Source organism: Sorex fumeus, unplaced genomic scaffold (assembly GCF_029834395.1).
Source record: "Sorex fumeus unplaced genomic scaffold, SorFum_2.1 ptg000072l, whole genome shotgun sequence".
Lineage (NCBI taxonomy): Eukaryota > Metazoa > Chordata > Mammalia > Eulipotyphla > Soricidae > Sorex > Sorex fumeus.
In genome coordinates, this window is record NW_026606129.1 from 36198727 (window position 1) to 36216202 (window position 17476).

At 44.4% G+C, this 17476-nt stretch overlaps 1 protein-coding gene across 1 annotated transcript in view; it reads right to left on the reverse strand.

Annotated features, from left to right (window-relative positions):
• The window catches only part of SUSD5 (sushi domain containing 5), a 63705-nt gene extending 58507 nt beyond the window's left edge, over nt 1-5198 (reverse strand). The window contains exon 1 of the mRNA XM_056129568.1: nt 4935-5198. Within this exon, the coding sequence (XP_055985543.1) occupies nt 4935-5025 (91 nt within the window). The 5' untranslated portion in view covers nt 5026-5198. The remainder of the gene's footprint in view (nt 1-4934) is intronic.
• Nucleotides 5199-17476: the final 12278 nt, after the last annotated feature.

Here is a 17476-nt window from a genome sequence, read left to right on the forward strand (position 1 = left end):
CAGTAACAAGTCTCACACTGGAGATGTTACTGGTGCCCACTTGAGCAAATTGATGAACGATGGGAGGACAGGACAGTGCTACAGTGCTATTTTATAAAAAAAAGAAAAGACCTAATATTCCTTCATCTACTAAAGAAATTTAATTCAGAGGGCTTCAGTGTTAGTATGGTGGGTAAGGCATTTGCCTTGTATTCAGCCAACCTGGGTTCAATCCCTAGCACCCCATTTGATCCCCGGAGCCCTGCTAGGAATGATCCCTGAGTGCAGAGCCAGGAGTGAGACATGAGCACCGCTGGGGGTAATCCCAAAACAAAACAAATTTGAATTCATCATTTAAAACTTCTGCATATGGGGTCTGAGAGATAGTACAGTGGGTAGAGCGTTGGTCTTGCATGTGGCCAACCAGGTTCTATCCTCAGCATCCCATATGGTCCCTTGTGCACTGCCAGAAATAATTCCCAAGTGCAGAGCCAGGAGTAACCCCTGAGCAACATTGCATGTGGTGTCCCCAAAATAAATTAAATTTTTACATAAGAAAAAAAATTCAAACACAAGGACTCTCCCACCCAAAGTAAACAAAGCAAAACAAAAACCTCTCTTGAGCAAAAGGGAATGTCCTGCCACAGAGGTGGGGCAGGGTGGGGAGGGATGGGGGGTGGGAGGGTTAGGGCAGGGTGGGGAGGGATGGGGGGTTGGGAGGGTTACTGGGTTCATTGGTGGTGGAGAATGGGCACTGGTGGAGGGATGGGTACTTGATCATTGTATAACTGAGACCCAAACATGAAAGTTTGTAAGTCTACAACTGTACCTCATGGTGTTTCATTAACAAAAACAAACAAACAAACAAACAAAAAAAAACCCCCAAAACCAAAAACCTCTCTTTATGGAAGCCCTTTCAGAAAACAAAGAAGGAAATAATTTTTCAGTTTATTTTAGGAGCTACTATAACCCTGATGCTGGTATTTGACAAGAAGATATAAGAAATTAAAGTTATAAGCCAATATAGTTCATGAACATAGACTCCAAAGTTTGAATCTATTTTTTTCCTCCCTCTAGACTCAATTCCAGGTTATATCTTCACATAGTAGTTCCTTTCCCCAGGATTCTACTGACACACATGCTTTCAAAGACTAGTTTACACAGATAAGACAATGTTCTCCCCAGTCCAGTTCTATTCCATTCACTCCACCCAGCTTCTAGCCTAACCTTTTCTAACATGGACAAGTAAAATAGTATCCTACAGGCCTCTCTCAATCCAATCTTGCCCTGGTTCCATATATTCTCCCTATAACACCACTGGGGTGATCTTTTCAAAATGTAAGTCCCATCAGTCACTCAATTTCTGGAAAACATTCAAAAGATTCCTTTCCTTTTTTGGATTAATTCAAAACTTGGCCTACAGAACCCCACAGTGTTGCACTCATACCAATTTCCCTAGCATCATCTCAAGCCATTTCCATCCTGAAATCTTGGCTTGATCACATGTTCTTTTTGTCTCTTATCACTTCTTCCATTTTTCTTGGCCACTCACAGTCATTGCAATTCTATTCTCTACCCTGACACACACACTATTCATTCCTCCTCTATTCCCAATTCATTCTCAGTCACCTTTCAGATTCTCCTACATCAAGTTAAAAATCTCCTAAAGGGAGGCTGGAGAGATTGTACAGCAGGTAGGGCATTTGCCTTGCATGTGGCTGACCCAGGTTTAATCCCCACATCCCATATGGTCCTCTGAGCACCACTGGGGTGATTCCTGAGTGCAGAGTCAAGAGAAACCCCTGAGCATTGCCAGGTATAGCTCCCTTAAAAATTCAAAATCTGTTAGAAAGGCTGGGTATATGGCTCAAATGGCATATGAACCACATTCCTAACATATGTAAGACCCTGAATTTGATCCCCACCACCAAGTGCTCCCCTTCCCACCACAGAAACTTCAGGCCTTCAATCCATAGAGTGGTTCTTATAAAAATCTCCAATTATATAATGGTGCCTTCTGTCCATTCAATTCTGCATTGTACTAATTACTCACTTAGTAAATTCCCCCCATTGTTGTTTAAGCGCCCTAAGAGCAAGTAACTATTTCTTGTATCATTCTATCCTTAACGACAAAGAAAGTACTTCACCTGTAATAGACACTCAATAAGTTAGCTGTTGAACTAAATGGCTATTGCCTAAACAGACCTAAATTGTACTTAGTTAATGTGAAAATTTTTACCTTCATGTGAAATCTTTTTTTTCTTTTTGGTCACACCTGGTGATGCACAGGGGTTATTCTTGGCTCATGCACTCAGGAATTACTCCTGGCGGCATTCGGGGGACCATATGGGATACTGGAAATTGAACCTGGGTTGGCCGTATGAAAGGCAAATGCCCTACCTGCTGTGTTATCGCTCCAGCCCCACATGTGAAACCATTTTTTTAAGAAGCCAATTTATTTAATTTTTTTTATTTTTTGGGTCACACCCAGCAATGCTCAGGGGTTACTCCTGGCTTTGCACTCACAAATTACTCCTGGTGGTGCTTGGGGGACCATATGCGATGCCGGGGATCAAACCCGGGTCAGCCGTGTGCAAGGGAAACGCCTTACCTGCTGTGTTATAGCTCCAGCCCCACATGTGAAACCTTTTTTTGTTTAAAAATATTTTAAGTGTACAGTAGCATATCTTTTCATGCATAAGAAGCATGTGTAGTTAGTCAAAAGCAAACTAAATAGGGCTGGAAAGATCGTACATGCAAGGTAAGGTGCTTGTCTTGCATGCTGTTGGCCCAAGTTCCATCCCTGGCACCACTTCTGATTCTCTGAGCCCATCAAGAGTGATCCCTGAACACAAGTCAGGAGTAAACTCTGAGCACAGCTGGGTGTGGCTCCAAACCAATAATAACAACAACAAAGTAAACAATTTCATTAGAATTGATCTCACTGACTCATATTTGGAAAGAACTTTTGTCCAGCTCTCTCCAAACATCATGTCTGTAATACCTCACAGTTCAATGAAACTTTTCTTCCTTCTCCTCCCATCACTGTAGCCCATACTAACTAAATGTGGAAAGTGGTGACTGTTGAGCATATATTTAGTAAAGAAAAGAATCCTTTCATAATACAGGTTATAATTTCTCAATGGCCCTATTATAATGTTGAAATAGAGAGTGGAGTTTCTTGAAAAGCTAGTGGATCTAAATTCTCCACTGGGAAAGAAGGAAGAAGGAAAGGAAGGAGAGGGGAGAATCAGGCATTTCTGAAAGTCCTAATATCTGCTTGGGGTACTTGTTACTTTCCTCCTTGTCCAGTATTCCTCCCCTTATATTTTTATGACTCATATCAAACCAGTTAGGCACCAAATATCAGTCCATATCCATCTGGCATTCAATTCAAGTTGTTAAAAATAGGTGAAACCAAAAACCTCTTGGATTTCTAGATAGTTTTTAAAGGAATTAAAATGGTTATAACAGTGAGCACTGTTCGAGAGTCAATGCTTCCTCTAATTTATTCTACTTGCATTCCTTAAAAACCAGTTTCATTTTCATGACTTAATGACAAACAAAAAACAAAAAAAGTAAATAATAAAACTGTTGATAGGCATGTGATTTCTTTTTCGGGTAAGAAAATGTTGAGAATTAGATGGTGGTGATGGCTGTTCAACCTAAAAAAACTGAAAGTCATTTATTGCACATTAAAAAATAATAGATTTTATGGGAATCATGACTTAATTGCAAACTTAACGAACACTAACAGCCTTCAAAGTTAAAAAGTGTTCTCTAGCGCTCTAAAGAAAAGGAGAAGTAAGACATTCACTCTTAAATAGAAGCAAAGAGTTTATCAAGCTGGCACTTGGTACAAAAAAGTGCCGAGAAATCCTAAGATACTGCGTGAGATTTCTCCTTGTTTTTTCTCTTATGCTTATCAGCAAGCCTCTTTTTTTCAGTCTTCTGGCTTCACCCAATATTGCTGGCACAGTCACATTAAAAGAAAAAAATCACGAAGAACCCTCAAGATAAACGCACCCATAGTTAACCAAGGGGTTTTCTCCTTTAGGCATCTAACTTGCCCCTAGCGAGCTCCAACCTACTAGAACCCCCTCAAACATGCAAGAACTGCCGGCTCGCTCTCCTCCAGATCCTGCTAAGCCAAGTCGGCTGGGGTGGGGGTTCGGCTCCAAGCTCTCAGTACAGCAGAACCCGTTTAAGGAAACCAATTAGTAAAGGGCTCTGACCCTGCTAATTTAAGGGAAGTTAAGTCTTGCGAGCTACATCTAGTCTCAAAACAGGCGGCTCTTGGCCCCGCGGACCTGGTTCCGGTGATTTCCTCTCGCGTCCTCGGGCCGCTGGCCGGCTCCCCTTCCCCCGAGGACGCTCACCTCTTCCCTTTGCCTAGTGGGTGTTCACTCTGCTCTCACATCTTCCTGGACCGAGCTCCAACACTAGGGAATCTTCTAAGCACCAGGCTTGCTGGCAGCAACACATATTGTCCGAGCTGTTTCTGAGCCACACCTGTGCTCCACCCAAGCTGTGTGCAGGGGGTCTCTCCCGGCACGCCCGGGGGCACCGACTCGGGGGCCTCTGGCGTGCAGCTCGGTGCGTCGCGCGAGCTCCCGGGTTCAGAGACGCCTTTTGCTCAATGTGGAAGAGAACGCGTTTCTCTGCCCAGGAGGTTTGGGGGCACCCTTAGACGTGATTTCATGAGAACCAAACCCAACAGCCTGGGGACGGAAGCATCCGAGTGCGGAGCCAACGCACAGGCTTGTTGGGGCGCGCGCCCCAGATCGGGAGACTTCGGGGTGGGGGTGCGCCGGAGACTTTGTGGGGGGAGTGCGCGTGGCTCCGGTGGGACGGGGAGGAACCGCTCCCCTCGACCCGGTTCCCAGGCGCGCTGCCTCCCGCCGCGGGCCGCTGCATCCCCCCCTCCCCGGCCGCACGCGCACCCGGACACTCACCCTCGGCGCGCACGGCGAGGCGCGGGAAGCCCAGCAGGAGCAGCGCGGCCGCCCAGAGCGGGGTTCGGGGGCCGCGTCCCGGCGCCGCCATGGTCCCGGACTCGGCCCGGACGGAGGGCGCCGCTCGGCCGTGCGCGCTGCGCTCTGCTCGCGCCTCTCCCGCCGCGAGGGAGGAGCGCGGAGACTCGCGGGAGGCCCGGGGACACCGCAGCCGCCGCGCCGGGGCCCCCCAACTCCCGGGGGTCTGGGCCCTGGCGCCGGCGAGGCGGCAGGAGCCGGACTCCGCCTTCGTGCCGGGCACCTGGAGGTCTCGGTGCCAAAAAGAGGCTCCGCCGGGGCGGAGGGTGAGGGCGCGGGGGAGGCGGGGAGAAGCGCGGGAACGGCGGCAGGGAAACCCCCCGCCTGCCCCCCGGACCCGCGGCCAAACGCTGACGCAGTCCGAGAGGCCGGGCTTCTCCGGCAGGCCCCGCGGGGAAAGCGGATCCGAACTCTGTCCAGCGGGCGCCCTGCTAGAGAAGGGACCGCACGGAGAAGAGGAGGCTCGCTCGCACACTCGTGCCAAGACGCGAAACGCGCGCTGCAGTCATCGCTCTGCCTTAGACGCCCGCGCCGAAGGTCCTCCCCTCCGAAACGGCCTCCCCCGGACGTTTCCTTCGCCGCGTGTCCAGGTATCCGCTGACTTGGCTCCAGGCGCGCCGGGAGACAGGTGGGTGCGCTGGGTGCTCCAGCTCCGGTCTTGGCGCTTCTGACCTGGAGGGGGCTGACACTCCCGGTTCCCAGGGCATTTGCGGCAGGGGCCCTGCCTCTAGGAGCCCTTCCTTCCACTGGTTCCACCTCCACCCCCAGCCCCGCCCGGGTCTGTCCCGTGTTAAAAGAAGGTGGGTGTGCACGTCTCCAAGGATGCTTAGAGCTGCGGCGGAGAGGCACTGGACACTTTACAAATCCGGTCCAGTTTGTCCTGCTCCGCTAAGACACACTGCGAGGCCACCTGCCTGCCTCCTGCGAGGGATCCCGAATGAGGGTTCAATCAGTCGCGACACTGCAGATTCAACGAAGTGGGACATTGTCCTGGGAACATTGCTTACTGTGCTTGCCCCTGAGGAAATTGCAGGTGCCATTTTTCAGCCTACGTAATTTGGGGGTGCGGGAGGCATTCATTTTTAGTCACAGTGACTTAGGGTATGTTGCTACCTCACATTCACCATCACGACACCCCCATCCTCATCCCTCCATTTCCCCCCTACCCCCACCCCTTGCTCCATCTGTCTACAGGTCATCTTTCATCCACTCTATCCCCTACTTAGCAAACTTGGCTCAGTCGGGTTCTCTCAGGGTTTGTTTCTGGCCATTTTTGTTCCTTCACTGTATTTCCTTACACTCCTCATAGAGGAGAAATCATTCGCATTTGTGGTTTATCATGTGGGGTGACTTATTTCACCCGGCTCATGAATAATACGCTCTGCCTATTTCCATCCACCTAGCAGTGAACAGCAGGATTTCATCTTTTCTGACAGCCGAGTAGTATTCCATTGTGTGTACATATTTCCACTTGGACACTTGTTTCCAGATCTTTTGTTTGTTTTTGGGGTCACACCTGGCAGTGCTCAGGAGTTACTCTTGGCTCTGCTCTCAGGAGTTACTCTTGGCAGTGCCTGGGGGACTGTATGGGATGCTGGGATGGAACTTTGGTCCCCAGTGTGCAAGGCAAATGCCCTACCCACTGTACTATCACTCGGGTTCTGTTTCCAGATCTTGGCTAGTGTGAATAGCACTGCAATGAACATAGGAATTCAAATACTTAATGAATTAATGTGATTTTCCTTTTGCTCTTGGGGTAGATGCCAAGGAGTGGAATGACTTGCATAATTTGGAGGGATTTTTTTTTGGTTTTGTTTTGTTTTTGGGATACAATGTCATGGTACTCAGGGCTTACTCCTGGCTCTGGGCTCAGGGATCACCCCTGGTGGGGCTTGTGGACCATATGAGGTGCTGGGGATCAAACCCAAGTTGGCTGTGTGCAAGGCAAATGCCCTACTAGCTATACTATCTCTCTGACCCCATCTATCTACCTATCTACCTATCTATCTATCTATCTATCTATCTATCTATCTATTTTGGCTTTTTGGGTCACATCTGGCGATGCTCAGGAGTTACTCCTGGCTCTGCACTCAGGAATTATTCCTGGTTGGGCTTGGGGGACCATATAGGATGCCAGGGTTCAAACTTGGTCAGTCGAGTGCAAGGCAAATGCCCTACTTGCTGTACTATCACTTCGGCAACCACAAAAATTTTGATGTGCACTGAAGTCCCAAAGTTCTCATCTTTCCCTAGTCTTCCCCAAATTTCATCCCCAAGACTATTATTAGTGATTCATTCCTTTATGAAATAAAATGATGTGCATAAAAACACAAATACTTTGGGCCAGAGTCATTAGTACAAGGATTTAGGTGCTTTCTTTGCATGCAGCCAACTACTGTTCAATCTGTAGCACCACATAAGAATCCCCCAAGCACTGCCAGGAGTGATTCCTGAGCACAGCCTGGTGTGGCCCCCCAAATCAAAATAAATAAATTTCAAAGATATACTCTGTGGTTTTAAATTTAGAGACATGGAAATCATTCACATGTGAGTGTAAATGAAAGTACTTAGCTCTTTCTCTTCCATCAGCTAACTGGCAGCCTGAGATGTGAGATTTCGCATGTCTGGCTGGAGAGGATCTTTTAAAGCATGGTTATTGCTGAGGTGGGAAGGGAGGGGCCAAAAGGCACCTGAAGCATCTACTCACTGTCCTTGAGCTGCTCCAAGTACTTTTAGATTAATCAGGTGGATATTACTATCCAGTTCTAATGGTATTAAAATTCTGTTTATTTACTTTTTTTTTAAAATAATTCTGGTCATTGCCTTTACCATTTTTATCATGCTACTTAAATCACAAATCAAGTCATATAAATGGAGCAGACATTGCTTTTTATTTTTTTCTTTTCATAAAAATGGTTTGGTACTACATAGTTTGTTTTGTTTTTTTTTTGTTTTTGTTTTTTGTTTTGTTTAGTTTGCTTTTTGGGTCACACCCGGCGATGCACAGGGGTTACTCCTGGCTCATGCACTCAGGAATCACTCCTGGCGGTGCTCAGGGGACCATATGGGATGCTGAGGATCGAACCCGGGTCAGCCGTGTGCAAGGCAAATGCCCTACCCACTGTGCTATCACTCCAACCCCTGTTTATTTACTTTTTTTGGCCTCAATCTTTGTAAAATCTCTCCATGAGAATCCCCACCCTCAATTAAAAAAACATCCCCTCATCACTTCTGTCCTTTACAGTGTGGTTGTCATTAATGTTGTGATGATGACCTGACATATGGGCTTTCTGAAGCAGAAGCTGCACATCAGGCTATGGGGTTGTGTGTATGACATAGTGCACACCCAGGTTGGCACTCCTCTAGTTGAGATGCTTGAACAAGTTGGGGTGTTCACAGGGGGCTGCAGCAGTGCTCACACCTGTGCTTGTCAGAGCCATGTTTCTTGGTGGTGCCACTTACAAATCTCTGTTCCCCGCAGTGGCACCCCCTTTTATTTTTGGGGTAGGGCGTTTGCCCTGCACGCGGCCGACCCGAGTTCAATTCCTCTGTGCCTCTTGGAAAGCCCAGCAAGCTACCAAGAGTATCTTGCCCGCACAGCAGAGCCTGGCAAGCTCCCCATGGCATATTTGATATGGCAAAAACAGTAACAACAAGTCTCACCATGGAGACGTTACTGGTGCCTGCTTGAGCAAATCAGTGAACAACAGGAGGACAGTGCTACAGTGCATACAGCTAGTTGTATTGTCGCTGGAATTTGCTTGCAGTGCTATTGCTCATGGACAGCTGGCAGCCAGGATGGCACTTGGTCCACATATGGGACTCTGGGGATTTGAACTGGTGACCATATGCTTGCAAGGCACATGGTAGTACTCCTGTGGCATTCTCTAATCACATTTTATTTTATTCATTGTGTGTGTATTGTGTGTGTTGGGGATCAAATATATTGGGGATCAAATCCAAGCTTTCACACATGCAGCACACCTCTGTCACTGAACCAGAGCCAACATTCACTCATATATATTTTTTGGGAGCACTACAGTGTTGTTTTGGGGAGCTGCTTGCAACTGTGTGCTTGGGTGTTGCTCCCAGAGGTGTTGGGGGACCACGTGGTGCCAGGATTCAGACCTGGATTTCTGGCAGGCAATGTACTCAGTCCATTGAACTGTCTCCTCTGACTGCTTAGTGGGTTTATTAAAGCATTTTATTTATTTATTATTTTGTGTTTGGGATCATACTTGGTAGTGCTGAGAGGCTACTCCTAGCTCGGTCAGAAAACAATTCGAGCTACTGACTACCAATTTATTGACACGTCTCTGCTCATTTACTGATGAAAGTATTTCTCACTTTGCCCACTGAAACCTCCCAATTCCTCAGGCTAGACATTGTGGGGATGGGATACAAGACTTTATTAGGTGGGTTATCTATGTGTTACAGAAGAAGAGTGCTCACTTCTTCCACCTCCACTGCTTAGCTCACAGACCATGTGTTATGTCTGTAAGAGAAATGACACCATATAGGGACTGCTGTTTCAGACACACACAGTATTGTGAATGCCCTGATCTCCCCATCTGGTTACCCAGTGACCTCACCTTTCTTCTGTCAAGGTATCTGCTTCTGGCTAATGGGGCGTATAGTAAAATTCATGGACATGAGTCCATTGTCTTGATGCTCTGCTCCCAGCCCCATTTCCTGGTTACAGAGGCAGTGATGTGGGCTTCTGTGATAATAGGTCAAAAATCTTAACTAGTTAAAAGTCTTATCTAGTATGTTGCAATGAGGACAAGTAGCTGTGATCTTTATTTTAAAAAGAAAAAAATATTTTATGTAAAAATCACACCTGCTCATTCATATCCTCTCCTCCTTCTCCTTCTTTCTCCTCTTCTCCCCCTCCTCTTCTTCCTCCTACTCCTCCCCTCCTACTCCTCCTCTCCCCCTCCTCTTCTTCTTCCCTCATCTTCCTACTCCTTCTCCTCTCCTCCCCCTCCTCCTCTTCCTCCTTCTCCACATTTTCCCCTCTCTTTCTTCTCCTCTTCCTCCTCTCATCCATCCCTTCTGGGCATTATGGTATGCAATAATTTTTCCCCACCCAGGAACTTGTGGGGGCCTATACAGTTGGCATGTTAAATAGTTCAGCAGTAGTGGTGATCTACTCAGCAGTGGTGGTGATCATATCAAGTATTAGAATGGAGTTGATGTTACAGCATTCCTGTATAGCTTCCATATCCTCCACAATGGCTCTTAAAACATGGTTCTATGTGACTGTAAAAGGAGACAACAGACAGCTACATGATGGTTCTAATTCTTCAAACATCTACCTGACTGTTAGTGCTGCCCTCCTCAGATTAATGTCTCAGAGAGGGGAGACTACATGGACATTCATAGGCTACTCACTCCAGGACACCTACATGATGAATGTCCTTTGAGCAAGAGGTTATTCCATAGCTTTGCTAGTGGTCTTTCAGTCTCGAACCTTTTTCTAACCAACATGAATGCCTTTTATTGCTCTTGGCTTTATTACACCGATGCAGCGGTGATTTTTTTTAATTAAAGGTTTGTGGCAACCCTATGTTGAGGAGTTTGTTGGTGCCATTTTCCCCACAGCACGCACTCACTTCACATCTGTCACATTTGATTAAGGTATATGCATTTTTATTTAGCACAATACTAGTGTATGCTTAATAGTACTAGTACTATTGTAGACACAATTAGTACTGTGTAGACACAATTTTTATACAAATGGGTGAACAAAAATTATGTAACTAGAGGTCAGAGAAATAGTTCAGCCTGGTGTGCCTCCAACCTGGGTTCAATTCCCAACACCCCATAGTTTTCCAAGCACCTCCAGGAATAATTTCTGAGCGGAGAGCCAGGTGTAACCCTTGAGCACAGCCTGGATAAGATCCAATACCTGCTATTCCTCACCAAGTGTGACTCACTTTGTTGAATATTTGCTTTGTTGAAGTGGTCCTGACCGAAGATGCTACATTGCTAAGGAGTACCTGTACTGTCTTTAGCAACACCAGATCAAAGTGGCAAGGCAATTTGCTGTTACTCTGATTTGTTTCCCAAACGTTGTGCCTTCCAGATTTCCACAGTGTACATGGTTCCTGTCCCAACTAAATTTTTCACTCATGGTGGTGGTACACAGTTTGCCTCTAGAAACAGGACTGTGATAACACAGCGAAAGTGTACTGCTCACTTTGCTAGATGAAAGCATGATCTTTGCTAATGGAATTAGAAATAATCCATTTGGATAATAGAGACAGGGGCCCGGAAGATTTCTCCACAGTTGGAAGCCTGTCTCATGACCTGGGGGAGAAGGCATCTGGGATAGAGAAGGAATCACTAAGTCAGTGATGATTGGAGGAATCGCTCAGCATGGGACATGTGTGCTGAAAGTAGACAAAGGATCAAATATGATGTTCTTCCAGTATCTGTATTGCAAGTCATAATATCCAAAAATAGAGGGAGAGAGTAAGAAGGACATGTCTGCCATGGAGGCAAGGGGTGGTGGGGGGCTGGAGGGGGTGGCGAGAGGGATAATGGGGACATTGGTGGTGGAAAAATGTACACTGGTGGAGAAATGGGTGTTTGAGCATTGTATGACTGAAACCCAATCATGAAAGCTTTGTAACTATATCTCATGGTGATTTGATAAAATTAAATATATATATATATAAATTTGCTATCAGGTAGGGTAGTATAGTAGATAGGATAGTACATTTACCTTGCACACAGCCAATCTGGGTTTGATCCCCCGAGCACTTCCAGGAGTAATTCCTGAGTGCAGAGCCAGGAGTTACCCCTGAGCATTGCTGGGTGTGACCCAAAAAGAAAGAAAGAAAGAAAGGAAAAAAATAATAAACCATTTGCAGTAGATCCCTTTTAATCATGGAGGAATGTGTTCCAAGATCCCTAGGAACTGAATATAGTACTGAGCTCACATCCTATGCTTTTCCTATGCATACACACATATAATAAAGTTTCATTTATAAATTAGCCATAGTAAAAAATGAATAATAATTAGCAATAAGATAAAAGTGATTACAATGTACCGTAATAACAATTAGGGGAATATGATTTATTAATAGCCTGTGGGTCTGTATTGAAAACTATAACACCCAAAAGGAGAGAGAAAGAGGAAATGTGCCTGCCACAGAGGGTGGCAGGGGTGGGAAGAAGTGGGGGTGGCAGGAGGGATGCTGGGAACAGTGGTGGTGGAGAATGGGCTCTGGTGGAGGGATGGGCATTTGAACATTGCATGACTGAAACGTAATCATAAAAGTCTGTAAGTCTAACTGTATCTCATGCTGATTCATTAAAATAAAAATTTAAAATATAGCCTGCGGAATAATTATTTTTTTATGTGGCAGATTTTGAGTAACTGAAATCTTGAAAACAAAATTTCAGATAAGGGTGATACTGCATGGATTAATAGCTATGTAATAGGTGCTGTACTGACTTCTTCTAATAGTGATAATATACTTAGTAAGGCAGCTGTAGTTAACATCAATTTCTGATTAATTTAATGATAAATCACTAATATTTCCAAACTCTTTGCTCTGGCAAGCAGGAAAGAAAAATTAAATTGGCCAAATATCCTGGCTTGTATCCGGATTTATACCTATTGCCCCAGCATCCCATCCAACTTAATAGTTAATGTTTCATGGCTGAAAGAAATATTAGCAATAGCAGAATAAACATAAGTTGGAATGGCAGTTCTTATTTTGCAGTAGGAACTTCTGCATGTGCTACTTTAGTTATGTGTAATGAATTGCAGTCCTCACTTAAATGCTCTCTTGAGCATGAAAGATGATCAGTGACTTGTCTCATTTTCCATTCTCCCATTCTGATGTCATGCTGCCAACTTTTTCCTTTTAAAGTCAGGTATGCGGAATAATCAATGTGCTGAATAAAGTGTATCATCAGATAAGAGTAGCAAGAAGCAACTCACTCTTTTCCCTTAGTCAGGGTGAAAAGAAATTAGAAGTCCTTGCAAGTAACTTCTTTTTTTTCTAGGTTTTGTTTTTGTTTTTGTTTTAGACATCTGTAATATTGGTCTTCAACCATCTGTCCACTGTCCTGTATTGGTCTTCAGGTGCAGGAAAGTTGAAAACCACTGTTAGACCATCTTGCGGATTGCTATGTAGGACAGGAGCTGGTCTGCAGGTGGCCAAAAGATTGAGGAATACTGGTCTATACTATGTATGAGTATTCCAAGAGTAGTGGTTTAAAGTAGAAGGCAACCAATCTTAGAGGGAAATATGTTTTTACATATATATATATGCACAACCTTTAACAAATGTTCGTGATCTCTTATAGAAGGGTTTAGTACCCCCTGGGTGAAATATAACAATCTTTACACTTTCCTCAAAGGAAAGTTTTTTGGAATATTTTCAGTGGTTTAATCATAACAAACAATACAAAATAAATTATTTCTGTTTTGCTTTGGGGCAGGGGTTGGGATTTGGGATGGAAACATCTGAAATATGGTGGTAGGAAGGTGTAATGGTGGTGGGATTGGTGTTTGAATATTAAATGTAATCAAATATTGTGAACTACTTTATAAAAATGAAATTAAATTTTTAAAAAGTTCTAAAAACACACAGCAGAAACACCATCTGCACCGCTATGTTCATTGCAGCACTATTCACCATAGCCAGAATCTGGAAACAACCTGAGTGCCCAAGAACAGACAAATGGATAAAGAAACTATGGCACATCTACACAATGGAATACTATGCAGCTGTCAGGAAAAATGAAGTCATGAAATTTGCCTATAAATAGATGGACATGGAGAGTAGCATGCTGAGTGAAATGAATCAGAAGGAAAGGGACAGATATAGAATGACTGCATTCATTTGTGGTATATAAAATATATATAGTAGAAGAATAATATCCATGGCCAGGGTAAACAGGGGGTTAGGAGGACTGGTCAGTTGTTGGAACTAACCACAGGTGTGTGTGGAGCTGAGGGTAAGTAAGATAGAGAAGAGACTGTTATGACAATAATAGCTGGGAACAATCATGCTGGACAAGATCTGAGGGTTAAAAGTAGGTAAGAGATATTCCTAATAACCTTTCAGTATCAATATTGCAAACCACAATGCCCAAAAGGAGAGAGGGAGAGAGAGAAAGAGAGAGGGAAGGTAGGAGAGAGTGACTGAGAGAGGGAGACAGAAAGAGAGAGAAAGTGAGAGCGAGAGAGAGAGCGAGAGAGCAAGAGAGTGAGAGCAAGAGAGAGTGAGCAAGAGAGAGAGAGAGAGAGAATAAAAGTGCCTGTCAAAGAAGCAGGCAAGGGGTGGAGGTTGGGGGTGATGGGAGGGAACCTGGGGATACTGGTACTGGGAAATGTGCACTGGTGGAGGGATGGCTATTGAAATATTGTATGACTGAAATTCAATCATGAATAGCTTTGTAATGTTCTAAGAATAATTAAAAAAATTTTTAAAAAGATATATGAGGAGACCAGTCAGTAAGTCAGTGGGAAAAGTGGGTCATTGGAGGTTGGGTTTATGTACATAAATGCTGAAAATAGAAACTTGAAAGGGCCAGAGCAATAGTACAACAGATAGAGTGCTTACTTTTCTTTAAATCGAATCATCATGAGATATAGTAACAAAGCATTCATGATTGAATTTCAGTCATACAATGATTGGACACCTATCCCTCCACCAGTGTACATTTTCACCACCAATGTTCCCCAGTATCCCTCCTGCCACCCCCACCCTATACCACCCCCTGCCTCTATAGCAGACAATTTACTTCTTAATCTCTCTACTTTTGGGCATCATGGTTTGAAATACAGATACTGAGAGGCCATCATGTTTGGTCCTTAGACCACTTTCCTCACACGTCTCCCATCCGAGCGATCCCTCCCATCATCATTAACTTGGTGATCCCTTCTCTATCCCAGTTACCTTCTCTCCCAGCTCATGATGCAGGATTCCAGCTGTGGAGGGTGCTTACTTTGCACACAGCCAACTGGGCTTGAGCCTGGTATACAGTATGGTTCCCTGAGCACTGCCAGGAGTGATCCCTGAGTGCAGAGCCAGAGCCAAGTACTGAGCACCGCTAGAAAGAAAGAAAGAAAGAGAGAGAGAGAGAGAGGAAGGAAGGGAGTGAGGGAGAGAGGGGGGAGAGGGGAGAAGGAGGGGAGGGAAGGAGTGAGAGGAGGAAGGGAGAGAGAGAATAAAAAAGGGAGGGAGAAAGGGAGGAGGGAGGGGTTGAAGAGGGCAGAGGGAAGAGAGGGATGAAGGAAGGATGGAAGGAAGGAAGGTAAGATGGAAGGAAGGAAAAGAAAAGAAAGGAAGGAAGGAAGGAAGAAAGAAAGAAAAAAAGGAAGAAAGAAAGAAAAAAGAAAGAAAGGGAAGAAGGAAAGAAAGAAAATAGTGATATGGAGAGTTCTATCCTAGACCACTTACTTAGTTCATGGTTAGGTTGGTTTTTCTTGAGGGAGGAAGGAGTTTCCAAGCAGTGCTTGAAGTCTGAGGAATCACATCCAGCAATATTTGTCTGGACATGAGGGCCTGAAATTGAGTGCTTGGACCTAGTGTGTAGATATTACCAGGGTTACACCTGACAGTGCTTGGGAGGCCATATATTGTTGTGGATAGAACTCAGGGCTTGTTCATGCTGAGCATGTGCTCCTGCCCTTTGAACCTTCTCCCCAGCCCCTTTGTACATAGTTTGACTATTACTGCTACAAAGAATAATCGTTTATTGCATGGTGTAAATCCTGGACTATTTTAGTTATTTGTTAGGTAACTTTTCACGTTGTAATGAATCCTTTTGATAGCAACGAGTCTAAGAAAGGAAGGGTGGAGGGCAGGAACATCTTCCCCAAAAGGCTGGCGTTCATGTTTTACATGCCAGAGTCCTGGGTTCCATCCCTGCCTGGTGCTCTGAATACGGGACAGTGAGTAGCCCCCAGTGCTTCTAGGTGTGACCCCTTCAAAAGAAAAAAAGAAGCACATATTAATTGAAAAATTAAGTGTTGTATTTTTATTTCTTCTTTTTTTGAAAGTAGAAAAGTTAATTGGAAAGTAGAAGAGAGAAGAAAAGGAGCTCCCAAATGGGAAGGAACTTAGTATAGGACTAAGTTCTGTATTTTTTATTTCTCAAAATAGTTAATAGTGAACATAATATGTGCCCAAAATACTTGTCAATACCATTCATCATGGACCCGATGGACAGCACCAAAAACACCAAACTCAAAATACATGAATATGCTGAAGAAGCATTAACAACTATTTCCAAAGTGGCCAGTTGTTTTAAGAACATAGTATAAAGGCATCATGTCAACACGTGCAATGCAGAAGGTCCCTTTCTATGCCATTCTGTGAAATATAGCCCTTCAATGAGATCAAATGACTGTTCTAAATTATTTTCCTCTTTTATTTCAAAGTTTCTTATGCACATCTGTTGACTTCATTCACAGTTAAATGATGCCAGTTTTACTTAATATCAGCAGACACTTTCAATCTGATGCTTAACTTTTTAATTTCTAAAGAAAATCTGTTAACTTGAACAATAATTTAATTTTTAATACTCATACATGAAATGAGATTAATATTATTCTGGCAAGAGAAAAACACTGGTCATTATTAAAATGCTATTATATATTTGTTTTATTTCTTTCTGGTGAATAACAATATTGGCTCTGTCCCCATACCCCTAAGGTGAGAATCCCTTTTTCACCACTAGGGCGAAGAGGAGGTGAACAAAACAATCAGAAAAATCCAGCTTCTGAGTCCATGGGCTCTGTTTTATTCTGCACTGCTTCCCATAGTTCTCAAAGTTAAAGTAGTACTTCCTCCACCACCCCAAAAAGCTAGGTATAGGGGGAGACCTAGACTGAAGCTTGAGGATGTTACAGGATGACACATCTAGAACTTTGCCTTTCACATGACCCAGAAAATCACCCAAGACCACTCGCCCTAACATTGCCCTGGCAGCCAAAAAGCTCTAGAACCCAATCACTGCCATGATTGGATTTGGATGAGCCTCATCCATGAATGTTGAAAAACTCAGGTATGTGGGTTTTGTGACCAGAATATCCAGGCTTTCATGGAGTTGGGGATGGGGATCTCCCCCCCATTCCTCTGTTCTCTGAGAGCCTGGCAGTCACGCCCATGAACTGCCTCTGGCACCACATAAGGTCATTAACTGACTATGATCCAGACTCACAAATAAATCTTGGAAGAGACTGACAAGCTTCAGAGATGCCTCAGATCCCAAAGTCATCATCCAGTTAAAATTTCATCATCCTATTTAAAATTTTAAAATTCCTGGAGATGCAACTGCATTTGCAGCCATGTGACATTGCATACTTTATACTACTGATGTACCAGGAGTAGCACTCATTGGATAGGATGTAAGGTAGAAGACAACCAACCTCAACTAAAAAATATTAGCACACAAGGCTCAACCTGTTAACAACATGTTAGTAATCTATACAA